Genomic DNA, 19,259 nt, shown 5'->3' with positions numbered 1-19,259 from the left:
GTGCATGTAGTTCAAATTACTCTAGAGAACTGTTAAAGATTATGAAAAAAAGCAAAAGGGGGGGAGAGAGAGAAAGGAAAAAGAAACATCTAGGTTCTTTCATGGGACCAAATACATAGACGGGAAACTTGCTTAAGTCTTTTGGTATTGCCATTCATTGGCAGTAAGGAGCCTCCTCCTTTTCTTTTATCCCACAACTTGGTGTAGAAGGAAACACTATTTCTAAACCATCTGTAGTGGCTAAGTTCAGTTGACTACCTGCTGTTCTATTGTTTGGTTTTCTATTTAATTCTCTAGTTTCTTTTATTTTACAATGACAAAAAATTGCAGTGTAGTTTCTTTTGAAAAAGTGTGTTTGAGGTTTTTTTATGACTGACGATCAACAGCCATGTAATTGCTTTGTTGTGTTTTACTAAAGAAATCTATTAAGTAGCACAACTTTGATACACTAGTAATAAGAGTTTGCAGGTTACAGAGACACCTGTGGTGACCAAAGCGACAGAAGCTGCTTATTAGAAAGAGCCTGTACAGCTGTGTCCTATTAACTCCTTATGACACTTTTTAAAACACAAAATAAAGGGCTTGTTTAAGGCTTTATAGCTATTCTCAATGAACCTAGTCACTGATTGTGCAGTATGATAGGGTTTTTAAGCCTTCATTTTTTGCTTTCTATTAACAACAACAAAGAAACTGTCATATTAACAGTGAGGTCAAAAAATAGTAAGGGGTAAACAAGGCATGCTGGCTCAAATTAGAATAATTTCTCATTTGTGTTTAGTGTCACATCCTGCTTCTTAAACTGTGATTTCTTCAGAGGGGGCATGGTGCTTCCTTCCCTCTTTGGAAAGTGTCAGTACACTGTAGGCATTCCCATAAATAAATATGCAGTACCTCTTTATATGACACAACAACAGTGATCTTGGAGTATTCTGTTCCCCTACAAACGCAGTTGCATGTAGCTTTTTGTTTGAATAGTGAGAAAACAACAGAAGGAGCTGTTTTTTGCATTCTAGTGTGGCCCAAGAACAATTTATTTGTGCTGTTAGAGATGCATTAGTGAAAAAGGTGATGTGGGAAGGTAGAACAATCAGGCACACTTTATTTACTCTAATCACTAGGGACACCTCAATTTCAGTAGTAAAAGACAGGTTTTCAGTACTGTAGATGACATGAGTGATTTAAAATAGAAATACTTTGTAATATAAGCAAAAAAATATATATAAATCTTGGATGTTCTGCTTTTTCTTACCCTTTGCTGTCCTCTTTCTGAAATCTATGGATGAAATGTACATCTGTTCTGAAAGCAGTTTTATTACTAGCTTCTGCTTTTCTCATTAACAAAATGGGGGTCTATCCTGAACACTGTAGAAACGGCTCCTAAATCTTTGTTTCCTCATTTTGCATCTGATACAAAATATGATTTCCTCATATCAGTGTCTGGTAGTAGTGATGTTGACAGTTCTGGCCCTACCTTTTGGGCTGAGCGTACAGCTGGAGCAGCTCACCAGCTGTGTTGGGCCATCACATGGGCTAAGCAGTTCCTCAAGTATAGGGAAAGGTAGGCAGGAGGGCCAGACATGAACAGCTTTAGTTCTGGCATCTTCATACTTCAAAGAGTTGACTTAATACCATTATTGTAATATAATGGTGTGTGTGTGTGTATGTACACAAGCACATGCATAGGTATTTTTATTAATTCATTAATATATATTAATGTAATTCATGTATTTACATCCAGGACATGTATATAATGAATATACATAAATACATATATGCCTACACATGCACACATACTCTTATGCTTGTACACACAGCATCTACAAACATAGATTACACATAATATTAACAGATTTCCAAAGTACCTAATGTTTGCCAAGCAAAGCAATGCCAAAACCATAAAACAGTGCCTCAGATGTCTGTAGCAGCTTTTCAGCTTTTGGTATCTTTGCCCTTGGGTGCTGTATTTCAAGGTGTTGCCAACTTTTCTCAGCTATGATGACAGGTACTTGTTAGTTTCAATAGTTTTAATGTTCAAATGATAGTTTTTCATTTTGCTTAAGCTTAGGAAAGAGTTAATTGACCAAAGTGCTTCTCAGCAGCAGGTTGTCTTCACCTGCAATTTCCGTCACCAAGTAATTAGCCATATTCACAGTTGCTGACCCTTAATACTAACCTACTGAATGATGCATGCCTGGATGAAGACCAGTTGACCATATTACTCTAGCTCCCCAATCCTATTTGATCCTTCAGCAAATATATTGCAGGTGTGGGATCTGTGAGTGCTGGACTTGGTGAGTTAATTTACCACTGCCTCCTAAGGAGTGACCATAGATTCTGTATATGTTGCTTGCAAAACTGCTGGACTTGTTCTTTGGGCATCAAATCCTTAGCAGGTTTCACAGAACAGTGTGAAAACCTTATCTATTGTATTTTGCAATATTTTATTTAATTTACTTTAATAGCAATACAGTGCCAGTCCATAAAAACAGGTCAAAAGTCTAATTAATGTTTTAAAAATAAAGGCTCTCAAACACCAGGCGAGTTTGTCATTTTCTGTATGGTTTGTTTTGAGGAGGAAGAGGAAAGAAGGTGAGGAGGGAACCCTTCTGTTCCATGATTACATCCCACCCGCTCATTTTCTCCTTTTCTCCTTTGCTTTTGATTTTAGTGGCGGTCTTAACAGAATGTCAAGATCAATTTGCAGCATGGTTTAACTCAAGGTTTGCATTCTGCCAGCAGCAATTGTCCTAACGAACAATGCCGTGTGTTCTTGTAACTTCAGAAGCTTTTAGAAGGCTCATGGCAAGGGCAGCATCTAATGACTTTATTAGTGTAGGGTTTCAAAATGGGCTCAGTAATTGTTCACATCTCTTTGTCATCTACTCATAATTACTGCATAGTATTGTTCAGGGTTGCACTTGTGAATAGTTTCCTAATAGCACTGAAATGAAGGAAAAAGGAAAAGGATAAAAGGTGATTGTCTCTTTAGATAGAGAACAAAACAGCCTGTATATAGATGATGGTTAAACTGTTTATTATACACCCACCAGAAAAGGTAAACTGTCCCTGTTTAAATATTTATGTACTTCAAGGTAATGTTAGTAATCTAAAAATGTCCAAATTTGGAAATTAGTTTGGAATAAAAACCAGTATAGAATGCATTTTAATTTCATTGTGATTAATAAGATATGGATGTCTCTGATATTCAACTATAAATAGAAAGTAGTCTCTCTTGATCTGATGAAGGCTTTCAGTGTGGCATTTTATGTGCCTGTGAAAAAGCTTCAAGGTCATCTGAAAAAAAATTAAAACTGCAGGAATTAACTATGGATACATTTGTAAGCATATATTTTAAGTTCCCACTATAAAAAAAATAATCCTAGAGCAAATTCTATTCCATTGTACTCACAGTACAGCATGGTTTATTATGCTTGTTGGACAGAAAACAAGAAGGAATAAAGCTCTGTAGTGTCCTGTACAGAAGTGAAGGCGGAAAAGGTACTCCAGGTGGATTTGTTGGCCTGCTTTGAGGAAGAAGTCATTCACAGGTCTGTTTAAATGGAGGAGTCCACAACTGCACCAGGGAGGTCTACTGCCAGGTAGAACTGAAGCTGGAGAGAAATTTAGCTGCCTCTATGAGAGTGTTTAAATCAACCTTCAGAAGAAATCACTGAACTGGCAGAGTCGGAATCATTTGTACTAAAATACAGCTGAAAGGCATGACTGAGTCTCCTTGGTACTGCAGGGTGCCTGATGGGGACAAAGCCTTTTGCAGAAGTGCAGGTGTCTGTCCTCTTTAGGGTAAGATGACTCTGCTTTGACCTTTCCACTCTCCTTTTTGTTACCATTCTGACTTAGGTCTTGGAGAGCTGCAGGTAACAACGTTAAGTCCATACCTGGCCAGAAGGCTCAGCTCTACCTGCATCATTCTGGCTGATGGTTGCCAGATCTGACCTTTGGAGTGAGGGAGAATATCAGCATCTCTCCATAACTAGTTCCAGTAGTTGGTTTTCACTGCCTTTAAGCAGTTCTCACTAATGCTTAACCCAAGTTTCTCTTGCATCAACCGATGACTATTATATCTTGATCTACCCAGTAGACAATAAGGTATACTCTTACTTTCTGCTGCTGTGTTCTTAGTACTTAAAAAGCCCCATTGTGTTTTCCTGCAATTTTCTTCTAACACTAAGCAACCCTGATTGCTTCAGCATTTCCTTGTATCTTGTCCTCTTTAGGTATTTGTTATTGCAAACAGTATTTATATGGTCCTCTTGTAATAGGTCCATATCTTTACTCATGTACTGTACCTAAAACTGCCTTCTCAATACTAAGTACAGAAAGAAGATTATTTCATGTTAAGCAAACCATGCTTCTGATTACTTACCCCAATATGTCATCGTCACGTCATGAATTTTCTTCTTCCCTTACTGCTTGATTCTTACTCGGCAGTTGTGCAGCGGTTTCTTTTCCTCAGAGACTTCCACTGACTCTGCTGAATTGTCAGCTTGTTTTTCTGATTTGTGAAGATTATTCCAAATTCTTATACTGATTTCCAGTGTGCTTGTACCTTCTCCCACTTTACTACCATCTGTAAAGTAGCTAAACTACTTCAGTAGTTTGTTAGTAAATCTAACTAGCAATTTGAGATATTCCTTAGCAAATCATGTTACGTGTCTGTCTTGTACGACAGACAATGATCAAAACTACCGCTGAAAGGCAAGTGCATCTTTTGTTTTCCATTTTAAGCACAGTATTTGAGCAAGCGGTTCAGGTATGTTTTATTTATACTTTTACCAGTAATTTTGTCTGGTGTCAGTGATATCTGAAAGGACGGATTAATGAGTTTCTAGATAGATGTATTTTAGACTGAATAGGGTTATAAAGTATTTACCTAATCTGTTTGAACCTGGAAGGATGAAATTAGATCTTCCATGTTTTATGAAGAGTAAGATAATCCACTCATCTAGGCTTTACTCTTGCATAAAGAACAAGTGGATAAAATCATGTTTCTTACATCTGAATCCCTGGATGTTTAGCGTGTGGATACCAAAGAGGATATCTACATCATTTGAGTCAAACTGCTTTATAAATTTTTAGACAATACCTTGTGTCTGTTGCTCATCATCCCTTGTGTTTGAGTCAACAGATATGACCCTACTAATGTGGGTAATATATTAACTCAGTCTTATGAAAACTATAGATAGCAAGCTTATTTAAATATACCATTTTGTGACCTCAACTTTACTTTTTTAAAATGTAAATACCTAATATAAAAATGTTATTTTTACATTAACATTTTAATGAGTCTTATATTGACTTTGCACAGTATATAATTTTTATTAAAAATAATTGGTAACATTGCATATTTAATAGTCATCATTGTTTTCTTCGTGCTCAAGAGAGAAGTCAAATTTTTCACAGCCATTTCTAAAGTTTTGAAGCTTCTAAAAAGTAAGGTTAACTTTGGGAAGTATCTAGTCATAAATAAATCACACTTTTTCCACCCAGAGTCATCCAGATTGTGGACTGAACATCAGTTCAGACTGAAAGGGAATAAATATTCCCTCTCACTTGTGCCCCTCTTAGGGATTGTGCACCGGGGATGTTCTTAGCCTACTCAGTGGTTTACACCAAAATATTAAGGAACATATAAATTTTTCTAAAGTATTTATCATCATAGCTTTTTTGTTTGTATGTTCTTATGCCTGGTTTGGTAAGGAGGGACCATGTGTAATCATGGATCCCAACTTGACTGCAGTAGATCCTGTCCATATGAATAATAAAGATGCAAAGGAACATCATACATGAGCAGGATGTACATAAAGGAACAATGAGATAATACCAGTCATTTTAATGATTCCTATGAAACACTACTCAATTTACACTACCAAAAACCTCCATTATATTCATATGTTTTTACGTTTTCTAGATAAGTATGTATTTTGTAGCGTAAAGAGGTCTTATAGAGATCAGAAGGTTCCTAGAGACCAAAACATCTTGAGGTCTGAAATAACACTTGTCATGATCAGCACTTGGGCCAAAGGTGACCCCTTCTATTGATAAAGATTAAAAGCTGCCTGTTCTTACAGAAAACATTATTGCTACACCCAAGCATTTGCAAAGTTCTGTACAACATATCCAAGATCGAGCTACTATAGACCATGGACTTCAGATGTAACAAGTATCCCCTTTGTTTTTGAGGCACAATAATATTGTTATACTCATTTCAGTAGATTTTTAAAGCAGTTGTTTTTCCGTAATTGTCACCTTAGAAGCTTTTTAAAAGAAATATTAAATAAATAGCATTTAACGCTATAGTTACAAGAAAAAGTAGTGCCAGAAGTATATTTCAATATAATGTGTTGTATATTAGCTGTGAGGGAACATTAGTATGATTTTCTTGTCTGGGAAAGTAGCTTGTATAGAGTGTGCAACAAACATGATAGCTCTTCTTACTGGGTATCACAGAGTGCACGTGGAGGGATAACTGCTGTGCAGTTATCAGCAACCCCCAAAATGAACATCTGCATTTCACCAGAATAATTTTTCCTGTGTGTTGCTTTTAATTAAGGAGCGAGCTGTATCTAAGAATTAATACAATTTTGAACCATGTTTAAAAAGTTGAGATAAGTTTGTAATATTTTGTAGGGTTTGCTTTTGTATTTGTATTTGTCAAGCCATGATCAGGGACTGTGTTTATTTTGTAACTTTAATAACTGTGGATTTTGCGAAAAGTGAGTCGTGAAAGAAATAAAGACATGATGCTGTCTGACAAAATTATTACTTCCTGATGACTTACTCTGTAACTTTAAAAAAAAAATCTGTAAGATTTTTTAAATGGATTTTTCCTTTGTAAAATGCTTTTTGCCTTTTTCATACTTTTTTCTCCATGAATATTTTTATAATTTAAAAATAAAAGGACTAGTAGGGTGCCATTTGCCCTCCCTTTCTGGCAGTGTTCCTCTATTTCCACTTTTGGTTGGAGATCACAGTAATCCAGCGTGTTGTGGAAAACAGTTCTCCCCAGAGTGACATCTGGCTCTTTGATGAGCTCCACGGGCAGTTTTCTTGGCAGCTCTGGAGATGCCACTAAAGGATCTGGCACACTTCTATTTAGATGGAAATAAGAAAATCCCTTGTAAGTGATGTATGCATTTGGTTATGCCACCAAATTGTTTTGGTTCCATTCACATACTTCTGAAGACAGTAAATGCTAACGTGAAGATTTTTTTGTCAGATACGGAAGCAAGTAAAAAGGTCTGGAAATCCACAATCGGGAAAGGCTGAGAAAGGAAGGAAAAAAAGGCAAAATTAGTTGCAAAATCTATTAAAAGGCATGAGGAAAAACTGAATGGGGATTGTGAATGAAAATTCAATTCCTACCCATCCAGTAAAACGAAAGGAAGAGATGTTATGAGAAATTGCTAAGCACTCACATACCACTGCCCTAGCTAAGAGCACATATGTGAGGGAGTGATTGCTGGTGAACAGGAGTTACGCGGTGCAGGTATTGGAGACTGCTGGCGGTATCTCTTTATTCAGTGGGACATCGTTGAACTACCTTCACATTTTTGTTGGCCTTACTATATTTTAGTTCAACAGACACACGGGGTCTTATTCAATTGCAAAAGAGTAGGATCTAGTTTGAGGAATCATGTTAGTGAGGAGCTTTTTGAGGACAATTGCTCATCTCTGAAGATGCACGTTGTTGCCAGCTGTTTATTCATCCCCCCACGAACATCCTCACCATGGCTGCCAGTGCTGTAATGTGGACTTCCTTTATTCAAGGTTGGAAGAGCTGGGAGGGAACCAGCTCTTGTTGTTTCCCACGCAACCCCCAAAACAGAGAAAGGCTGCCTAACGGCAGCAGTGGCAAATGTGCCATTCAGATCAGGATTGGCTCCTGCTGCTCTTGTAACTGGCCCTGTCCTTGCAAGCTGAGCAAATTGCAGCAGCAGTGGAGGAAGGTGGAGATTTGAACAAGCAGGGTGGATGGTGCCATGGGCTTTGAGAAGCTGCCCCAAGAAAAAATCATGAGAGACATTGTTGGCATCTGGCATGTGTTCTGCTGTTGCTCAACCAGGAAATGTGTGCATCCTTCTGACAGTCTGGCACAAGATGGCATCTTCAGAAGCCAGTAAGTTGAAACCTATACGTTTCCCAGCCTTGATTGTACAGGACCTCTAAGTATCATAATTTGTTAGGTTGAGATTTTCCTAAGGCAGGAAGTTCCGCATAAAAAAATAAAAATCATCTCCTGGTAAAACAAAATATTTGGGAACCTTTTTAACATACTGAAATAACTGCTTCATGCAGAATTCTCTGAGTACCAAATCCATACCTATGAAAGCATATTTTGTGAATGAGTTGTGTCTGAACAAAATGCAGACAATTTAAACTTCTGATGAGCACAACTAGTATTGCTATTATCTCTTAGTTCTATTCCTTTTAGGAACAAAAAAAACACTCCTCTACAGTGTTTATTTACCTTCAGTTAGATATTTTGTTTTCCCATGAAACTTTAGTGCTTTTATTCTATGGCATGCCAAACTGTTTAAACAGTTTTCATACACGTCTCAGGAATTCAGTTCTATTGACCATGCTCTTTTATTACTTCTAAGAGAAACCCTGGACTTACAGGAGTCAATTTGTCATTGAAGATCACCAATGACTTTTGTGAAGCTGAGATATGACTTATCTATTCCCACCTTGAAAACCAAAAATCGAAAGCATTATTTTTCTTAAGAGTTTGTATATCCAGACACTTCATTTTAGCAGTTTGTCTTTACTTAGCTCTTTCTGATATAGCAGTCCCTATTTGACATTTTTGACATTGTCTTTCCACTTGACAGTTCTGAATTGCAAAAGATGGAGGCACAAGGAGGCAAGGAAAGATGTTTGCAAGTGACATTTATGGCTTTGAAGTACTCACTAGCTATTCCTGCTTATTGCCTTCCATCCAACTACAGACATAGTTAGGCTATAAAATGGCGTTGAGTTGTAGGGTTTTCTTTTTATACATTGGGTGCCCAATGTTGTACTCATCGGGCTTTTCAGTTTTTAGCGATTTTATTAGATGTAATATATGATGATTAAAAAAATCAAAGCATTTTTGAATCTTTTCAGTATCTTTTGAGAAGAAATTACTTAGAGCACTTGACATTTTAATGCAGTTTGTCTTTTCAAATAGATTTGGCTTCTAATGCATGTGACAACAGGACTTTGCTCTTCAGTTAGAGCATACATTTCAGAGTAGTTGTTACCTAAAATATTATCATAAGGCATAAGAAAACACACGATTTAAGTTGCCTTTCATGAACATAATTAAGAATTAATAAGCCTGTACCAGTGGCTAGTCCTCAGAATTTCCACTGTTTTGCCTTTTGTGACCCGTGTTATTAAAAGTCCATTATTTTTACAGACTTTATTAAATTGGATCTTATTAAAGCATTCTATATTTGCATTTGGTCTTTCATAATTCATTATTATTATGACATTTACTTTTTACCATCAGATCTGAAAACATATCATAAGCTACCCTTTTCTCTTGAAAGAAATGCTAATTTCAAACAGTCCTCTAATGGAAGAGAAAAGCTTTATCAGTTTTTTCATTTATTCAAGATCGTGTTAAGAATACTAATGCTAGACTTCTCTATGCTAATATCTGAGAGCTTTTTTTGGTCAAAAGCTTAGAATTATTGTTTTTAGACCACACTGCTATGTATGTCACTGGCAGGGCACTAGTACAAAAGGAAAGACAATTCTGAAGTACCCTGTTTTAATTCTACAACTGATAAAAAGATTTGCTTGATATTTCATTATTAAATTATGCTTTCATATGAAACAATACTATTTTTATACTTCTCCATGTTTACTAGGTAACGTCTTCACTTAGTTCCTTTAGAAGTTTTTAACAATCGGTTTAGTGTGATTATTTGCGGGTGGGTGGGAACGGGTTGTGAATTAAAGCTTCAGTGTAACAAAAATGGGATTCTCCATCAAAATAAATGTTTTCTCTACCAGTTATTAATTGTCTCAGTGTAGAAAATCTAGAGTCTTTCATACTTGTAAATATTTTCATAATTTAATCATGAAAAGGGATAAAGAGCTCTAAAATTGAATGCAGAAGCCTAGATGTCAACCAGCAGATAGCAAGATAGCAGTCAAACTGCTGAATTTTAATTTTTTAAATGTTAACTTCCAAAACAACTCTGCAATGTTAACTGTTTTTTCCTCCACATAGGTTTCTGACGATGTGCACGAGACACTTCGGGAGTGTTGTGGCCCAAACTATTCGAACTCAGAAGACGGATCAGTTTCCACTTTTTCTTATTATTATGGGAAAACGATCATCTAATGAAGTATTGAATGTAATACAAGGTACAGTTCTTGCTTTATATTGAAAATATTTCTTATGTGGCTTCTGAAATTGTTAGGAGACATCCTTGCTAAATGTTTCTTTTTTAAGGTGTTCAGGCTATAAATTTATTACACAGAAGAAACTTGTAATTATCAGAGTATAAATAAATTTATTATTCATAAATGTTTTCTTTAGCATAGTGTTAGAGATTGAAGTTGCCATGACTGGAGTAGAATCCTATGTTAGGTTTTTCTGATTTTCTTTTTAAAAGTAGAAGCCAAATCTCCTGAAAATGGAGTAGCATTTGGTTTTCCAAATTTATAACCAGATAAATCCTCAAAATGTTTGCATTTTTGTGTAGTGCTAGCATGCATTTAGTTCTCTGTGCAGCTCCTTGTTAATATGTGGACTCCTGTTGCACGTAGTGGGATAATATTTGAGTATGAGTTGCTTTTTCAGGCCCGCCTGCAGTGTTGAGACCCTAAATTGGATCAGAATTTTAAGTAGCTAATATAATCTCATATAAATGAAGCTTTCTGTTGTACGTGAGCAGTTATTTCTAGCATAACCATTCTTCTGATTCTGCTGGCAGTGAGGTAACTCAGGTGTGGAATGCCCTTCAACTGCTGTTCTCAGTAACTCTTCAAATTAAAATGCATCACAGAATGGCTACCCCTCATTCTTTCTTCCTCCACAAGGTTGCCTTAATGACTCTCTTCTCATTTATTTGTTGGTCATATCTGTCAGTTTTTATTCTAATATCCTGATTTTCCTGAGGAAATTAAGCCTCTGGAAATCCTGCCTTTTGCAGACAGTGTTACTGTTTCTTTCTGCATATGAGATTAATCATTTTTTGAGGAATCTGCAATGCTCCTTTCAGTGGCCAAAACTTAATTTTGCATGGATTGTCTCTCTTTAGTGCAAGGTACAGCACAATACTAGTTCATGGTATGTCTGTCTGTTATAAACCTTATTTCATACAAATAACCTAACAAATAGATTTTCTTGTTTTTATAACTCTAGAGCATTGTTAAGCATTCATGTAACTTTAAGCTTCCCACTGAAGTCAGTGGTGCTTACTGTCTCAGAGACATAATGTAACACAACTTTATATTATCAAATAATCCAAATTATTTCATTGCATTTGCTAAGATTTAATGTTGTTTTCTCAAAATAGTGTTTTGAACTAAACTGATAATCCATTGCAGTCTTACTTAAATTTACCCTTGGATTCAAATCCTGTCAAAACCCAAATGTGCTGGGCTTGTTATTTTCCCACGAATTGGGACATTGGTATCTTTTAACAATATATCCTCAAATGAATGGTAGTCTCTGAAGTCATGCATGTTGTAGCATGCGGGATAATATTTTCTGCTAAGGTAGCAAATGTTAGAAATGGGAACAATGAGGGCCTTTCAGGGCAGGGTGAGAAGGCAGTGTTTGCAGAAGAGATACAACAGTGTAGAAACTTAAGTCCTGAAGGCGTTTATTGAAATGCAGACTGTCTAAGTTTGCTTTTGCTTTTTATTTTTTGCTGGGGTTGGAAACTCTGGGTACATTTTTTGTTTTCTTTCTTGGTACTGTGGCTTAAGGTTAGTTTGTTCCTTTTAAAATTTTGATCAGCATTACCAATATCAATGTAGCTCTTGATGGCATCGTTCTGTCAGTGTCCGAAGATCATTTAGGTTGGCAGATGTTAACAGTTTATAGATTTAGCCTATTTCTCATGGAGAAATGGTCTTGCCTTTTAGCTGCTGTGAGTGGCTCTAACAGGTAATCTAGTCTTTAGTCTACGAGAAACCAAAGACTGAGCATGTCTTGGTAGGAAATTAAACTTATCTTTCATTCTTCATGAAGGCTGGAGACACACTGCTAGAAAATGTGAGGAATTATGTGTTTGATTATATATATGCTGTATTTCTTGAGATTTATGCACAGGTAATTTATTTTCTATTATTAGCTTTACAAGTTTTATCAGAAGTAAACACACTGAAGAGAGTATATTATTACTATTTGAAATTTCACTACCCAAAATAGTTATACCTAAATAAAAATGCATGTGCACACATGCATTTAATCACTGTATTCCTTTAAAAAAAATGAAAATTAAAAATCTGTTTAGATGCTACTGGAAACCTCCTACCTTTTGTTACCTGACTAGCCAATTGCTTCAGTCTCCATGATTATACCCAAGAATTCTAAACCTGTAAAAAATAATTCATGTCAGGGAACCCCAGGTATACTTTCCTCTAACATCAGTGTTTAAAAGAAAAATAGAATTATTGCATGCAAGCACAAAAACAGTTTTTCAGATTTGAACTACATAAAGTTTTAGCCTATGGTCAATGTTTTCTTGCAGAAACAATTTTGAATTTTCAATTAAAATCATTTTGCTAAGGTATTTGCATTTCTACTCTGTCGCCTTTTTTTTTTTTTTTTGAACTGCCTATTTTTTACAGGTTAATTCTAAGATTACTTTTTTTTTTAATAACTTTAATGGTTTGAAGTTCAGCTATCTCCCTGTGTTGCTAGGTAACACAACAGTGGATGAGCTAATGATGAGGCTGATGGCTGCAATGGAGATCTTCAGTGCTCAGCAGCAGGAAGACATAAAGGATGAGGTGAGACTTGAAAGTTACTGCAGATACCTACTGTCTTCCACAAATCACTGGGGATGCAAAAATAACCAGACATCTCTTTAGCCAACGAAGTTGGGTATGGCACATTTTAGCGTGCCTCTTCCATTATCTGTGACAAAAATATTAAGCCTTCTTTGTGTCTCCTATTGCTGGGTCTCTCAAAAAACTCCTTATTGGTTTACTGTCATTTTCAAAGTGTTTGTTTCCTTTTTCTAAATATTAGTCATGAGTAACTGTTTACATTTACACTGGTATTATAGAGCGTAGTATGCTCATACAAGGAAATGGCAATCAGATTTTTTCCCAATGACCAGCTCTAGGCTGTAGGTAGAAAGCAAAGATAGTTTATGTGTCTTAAAAGTATATGTTTAAAAGGAGTTTGAGAAGCAATCTTAAAAAACAGAACTATGCCAGTACGGAATCACCATTCCGAAGTGGGTAAGAGACGACACCACTTTGCAAAAACAGTGTTTCAATTGCAAAGAAGTAGACACAGTGAGGCGTACAGCTGAGGGATGTTTATCTGTTACTCTATAAATTGAGAGTGACATTTGGAAGTAATGAAGTACTTACTCGGGAATTTGTAATAATTGGTGTGTTGCCATTCAAGATTATTCTTATCCTGTTGCATAGACATTGATTGACAATAATTCACTAAACATTCTTCACATTTAAATCTTGTATTTAATCTGTATGAGATTTACTGATTATGGTTATAATAATATGAAGGCATGCTATCTACACAGTATTCATAGTTCATTTTTTTTCTTTATTTATGCTACCTGTAATTCATTGGTGAAGAAATTTGACTTTGATTTTGTTAATACTGAACACAACTTTTAATACGAGGATTACAACAAAAATCCAAGGCATGATATAATTGAAATTTTTATTGCATATTAACAGCAATATGTCGAGTATGGATTTTTTTTTAAAGCTTTAATAAGAAGTTAAAATTCACAATGTGGATGAGTTCTGAAGAAGACTCAGTACTAGAAATGACAAAATCTGGCAGAAAGGAATAAAATGGAAAGAAAGACATAAAAAGGCAGTGAGACAAGAACGGATAAAAGGATAGAGAAAGGAACTAGAAGTAGGAGTAAAGATGTGTAAAAGGAAAAAAAAAAAAAAAAAAAAAAGTAAAGAAAAAGTCAAAGAAAAATAATGAAACTGGAGTGGAGTACAGGAACAGGAGACCAGAACAGTTGTCCAGAGCAGGGGAGATTATTGTGGAGGAGAGAAGGTAGAAGTCAGGTGAGAAGGTGAGAGACCCATCCTAGGAGGAGAAAACCAGGCGGGTTTGCAACTGAGAAGAATCTGGGCATGATGCTCAAAAGAAAAAGCTCAAAGCTCAAAGAAAGGGAATGCATGGTAGCCTTGAGGCCATGATTGCAGAACCAGGAACTGGCTTCTCCATCCTGAGCTACTGGGGGTTCCTCACTGAATGCCTAAGAGCAGTGACAGCCCTGTAATACGTGTCCCCACTGTGATGATATGAATATATCCAGGCTTCTTATTGTAAGTGCTCTTCCTAGGTAGGGAGAATAAAAAAATAATTTTTATACAGTTCTCTAAAATCTTTCATTGTCCACGTCTTCTATGTATATGTTTTTTTTTCACATTTCCTTTTGTTTTCCTGTCACTGAGAGCATCACTGACATTTCTTTCCCATTGGGAGCTTTTTTTCTAATACACTTTGACATTCAGAAAACTAATGGAAAATTTCATAAACTTAGGGGGCAGATTTTCAGACGCTATGGGTTCTATACACAAAGAGGGTATTTACTTATAACTTGGCTTCACTTGTTACAAGCACACAGGAAAGGTGATCTCAGACACTTTTGCCTTTGAAGCAGGAAGTTTGAAATTGAAAAACAACCGTGCTTTATGAAATTGCTATTCCAAAGAGGCAGTATTTGGCAAGCAGACTGTACTCAATAGCAAGCTTTCACCTGAAAAAAAAATGTTGTCTTTTTGTGGTTTGCTACATAACATGTAGCTTTCTTGTAAGTCTTGTACTTGACAACTTAGAGTGTTCAAATATCAACACCTTTTCTTTTTAAAGAACTTACCACAGTGGGTGCATTTTTTCCCCCAAATATCACAATAGCAAACAGGATACAGAGTCCGGTTTCTGTTACTGTTTTCTTAATAGCAACAGTAAGTCATCATAAAACCACAAGAAGATAAGCAGAAAATTCTTTTGTGCTTTAAAATGACAAGTCATCTATATAGCCTTGCTGTAAGGAGAAGTGTGTGTGAGAGAGAGAAATGGAATTGGAAACACGTGTAAATAACAGCATGAAATCATTAATGGGTCAGTTTACGCAGCTGAACCTCTCCACTTTGGATCTTTAACTTGCATGACCATGAAAGCTTCAAACACAGCTATTGCATAATTCTGTTTAGCACAGCATGTTTTGCAGTGCCCTCTGATGGTTATTTCAGTACAGGATGACTATTACCACTGCCAGCTAATGGTACAGGTGTTCGCCGCGATGCTGGCTGTAGCTGTTGAGGCATCACCTTACAGCCAGTTCCCTGTCATGAATCATCGACTGATTCTGCAGGCAGGATGCTCAGAACACAGTCACCAACTTCTCTCTCCTGAGCAAAGTGAGTCATTTCATTAGCTGGTGGTAATGGTATAGTTAGCTAAATCCTGTGCTTTTGTATCTGGGTGTTAGTAAAATTTACTGGTTTAGCCTCCTACAATTTTAATCAGACAAATTTGGGGCATATTTCCATAATGTCAATTACTAAAATACCATCATTTAACCAGTGATTGGATTTAACTTAATTAAACACAATATATAAATCTTTAAGATTTTTCTTACTTAGTCTCCAAAGAAATACTTTAAAAAATACTGAGATATGTATCTGTAGTCATGGTAATCCAGTGTACCCATTTTGAGGTACAAGCGGTGCCTAATTTAGGCATTCGTTCTCTCTCCTGAGCTTTCTTAAAGAGGGACAAATCTGGCTTCCCATTCTTCTTCCTTCTCTCTCCAAGGCTTCTGGGCCAGTCATGAACCCTTGGGCCTGTCCTTGCTGTGTGACAGCTGTGTTGACCAGCTGACATTTCAGAAACCTCGTCCTTTTGGGCCACACTGTTGATGTGCCATTGTAGACACATGGCCTAGCTGTTATGCTGTCTCATTTTGTAAGTTTGGTTCTCAAACTGCCTTTGTAACAAGCCACAAACAATAGCATATGGTCGTCCAGGTGCTGATGTTGTACTTATGTGGCCCTTTTGGTAAGAACTGGCCAATGGTTAATTGAATGGTGGTTCAGTGGCCTCAACAGCAGCAAGGCCGGCTGGCCAGGATGCAGTCCTACCCTTCTCAGCGTGGTCAGGTCTAGGGTCTGAGCCCAGCCTCAGGGTGTGTATGCAGAATTGTACATGCACAGTAGAGACCACCATCTCCCAGGGAAATATTCAGTCCTGTGAGTTTCTTACCCTAGAAACAGCTCCAGGCTCCTTCTAATGGAATAAGAGGCTGCAGTAATGATTTCATAGATCTAATGGACATATTTTCCTTTTCTAACCGCATCTACTCCTCAGACCCACGCTACAATTGTTTTTACCTCAACTACTGTTTGGGCAGTAGGGTTGGGGATTTTTGCAAAGAGGAAATAAATGCAACTGAAGAGTTTCTCCTGCAAGTGAAAGAGCAGTCGTCTCAGAACAGAGATGACTGGCCCCTGCCGGTGTTGATCAAGGTGTGAACTGAGATTTGTCAGGGATTGACTTTGAAAGGAGTGCGTGGTATCAGTTCCTCTTAAGTGTCAGTGCCTGCTGCTGGACTTTGACAAGAAAACAAATGATAATTGTAAAATAGTCTATGCCCTGGAATGTCCATTTGCAAACGCTCTGTTAGTTTGCTTGCTTTAATTTGATAGTTAAATAAACATCCCAGCATTGCATGATGGGCCCACACAGATCTGAGTTAGTTCCTTCGTGAGGCTGATGTGAAGAGATCCCTGATTAAATACTGGCATTACAGTGCAACACACCTGTTCTGGGCTGATCCTAAGCATTTTTCTCTGTTGCCTGAGGTGGAGGCTTCTCAAAGGATTACAGTAACACTTTTTGACAAGCTTATACAGGGTGGAGTTTCCATGTAATGACAGGGCTCATTTGATGATCTCTCAGTAATGCATTCTTTTTATTTTTGCTGTCAACATTTATTACTGTAAAAGCAATGACTGTTACACAGCTGGTCCAACTTGTCCACATTTAAGTAACAGTAGGTCTCTCATCATGTTTATTTTCATAGTTATGCAACACTAGCACTCCTGCTCTCAGATGAGACTTCAAGGTAGAATTGAAATACCCACAATTGCTTGAAACACTTTATTCCTACAAATCCAAATTAAAACCTTTAATTCACTTTAAACTGTGCCTGCTGAAACATTGTAAAGGAGAGATAATTAAGAATGTTTAAACTTGAAAAATTGTTGTAATCAGTCTCACTGAAGATAAGCTGTAGAAAAATGTAGACCTGCAAAGTCACCATCTTTGCTCTCTGATCTTAGATGACATCTCTTCTTCCTAGATGCAGCTACAGCATGAGAAAAAATTTTCTTTCCTAACTAATATATGGATGGAGATTTTAAAAATATGTTAAAAAAAAATAAAAAGCCAAAAAAACCCTGCAACACTCCAAAACAGCAACATAAATTCACCTTCTTTTCACTGCCTCAGCTATTTGTAGAAATATGCTTGTATGTCTGTCCCAGAACTGTCTTGTACTAGGCAGAGATTTACTGGCCAAAGTGTTATTTTTGTAACTTCGAAGTAAGGAAAATAGATTGCTGTGTCTTCCTCATCTTCTGCCTCTCTGCTGTCTAATGTCAGGGATTTAGGGATTTCCCTTTTTTTCGCCATGCTGATATAACAGTTCTGACTTCCAACACCTTTTCTCATTCCCCTTCCAAAGATGTATTTCACAGCCATGAAGGAAACTTGAGGAAGAGAACTCAGTCCTTGTGAATATTCTCCTAATCTGTGATGTTAGTCTCTTCTTCCTTCAGATCAGTTGCTTTTCTCCCTTCTTTACCTGCAGTTGTACTTTCTGGTTAGAGGATGGCCTAAATATTTCTCTCAGCCATGCAGTAGACCTCTGTGATTTCTGTTTAGGCACTGAATTAAAATCGGTAGAAGTTAGGTGTTTGAATACCTTTGATAATCTGCATTCCATCTAACACTGTCATGTGTATCATGGTGTATAGTATTTGCACAACAGGAGGCTATGAGAATAAATACATGAAATTCATTAAATTCCAAAGCGCAAAACATTACGGTGATGACAGCCGTCTAACGGAGATTCTCTTGTAACCTCTCAAAAATCCAATTAGCACATTTACTAATTATTACTAGTTATAACTAATTAAACTACAGTAATCAAAATTTATTTGAATAAATTTTCCTATTTTGTATTTGTATTATGAGAGCGCCTCAAAGCTTCGGTGATTGGTTTCCCATTGTGCACTTCACTGTACTAACACGCCAGCAAGTACAGTTTCTGTCTTCAGGAGTTTATGGACTATTTTGAACTTAGACCAAACGTGAAACAATGACAGTGGAAAGAAAGAAGATGATGTGAAAATATCTTCAGTTCAGATGGGTTTTCAGCTGTGTATGTTGATGGCTGCAGCCACTGACTGTTAGTTTAGTTTCTCTTAATAAACTTGAGCTTTCTCAGCGTGCAGCCCAGACTGGCAGAAGTTTTAGTACAACTGTCTGGATGATTTTCCATGGTAAATAACTGCAGAACTGCTTCTGGAAGGTTTTGGTTTTGCTTTCTTTCATATCGTTTGAAGTAATTCCCAAAAATCAGTATCTGGAACTGGGCTTTGAGCCTTCAATATAAACTGGCAAGATTCTGCCCCTCTCCCCCTGTTCAGTCCTGCCTCCCCACCTCTGGTTCTGCTTCGTTTTCATCGTTCTTGTACGCCTAACACGTTTTGTGTACACTTTTTAATTCTACATATTCCCCATCATGTATGTTTAAGTTATACAATGTGCAAGTCTGTCATCTCTAGTGAATCAAATTAATGCTTTTATTGCACTGGTTTGTTTGGACAAAGGGGTGTTTCTCTTTAACGCTCCCGTGAATAGCCTAAAGCACTTGCAGTTTTTAATTTCAGGAGTGGTTCGGTGAAATGAACCATCTTTCAGATAAGCATTCAGCATTTGTAAGTGCACTTCTTTTTGTCTCTCTTGTAACAGCCATTTACTCATCGATGCTCTGAGA

At 36.9% G+C, this 19,259-nt stretch overlaps 1 protein-coding gene across 1 annotated transcript in view; it reads left to right on the top strand.

Annotated features, from left to right (window-relative positions):
• The window catches only part of FAF1 (Fas associated factor 1), a 160,376-nt gene that overhangs the window by 114,794 nt on the left and 26,323 nt on the right, over nt 1-19,259 (top strand). Inside the window, exons 14-15 of the mRNA XM_084528394.1 lie at nt 10,244-10,380; nt 12,893-12,981. Coding sequence (XP_084384520.1) covers nt 10,244-10,380; nt 12,893-12,981 — 226 coding nt within the window. The remainder of the gene's footprint in view (nt 1-10,243; nt 10,381-12,892; nt 12,982-19,259) is intronic.

The sequence above is a fragment of the Aythya ferina genome, assembly GCF_964211825.1.
Source record: "Aythya ferina genome assembly, chromosome: 8".
Classification (NCBI taxonomy): domain Eukaryota; kingdom Metazoa; phylum Chordata; class Aves; order Anseriformes; family Anatidae; genus Aythya; species Aythya ferina.
Note: the sequence above shows the minus strand (reverse complement) of the source record. Positions and strands in the feature narration are given on the sequence as shown.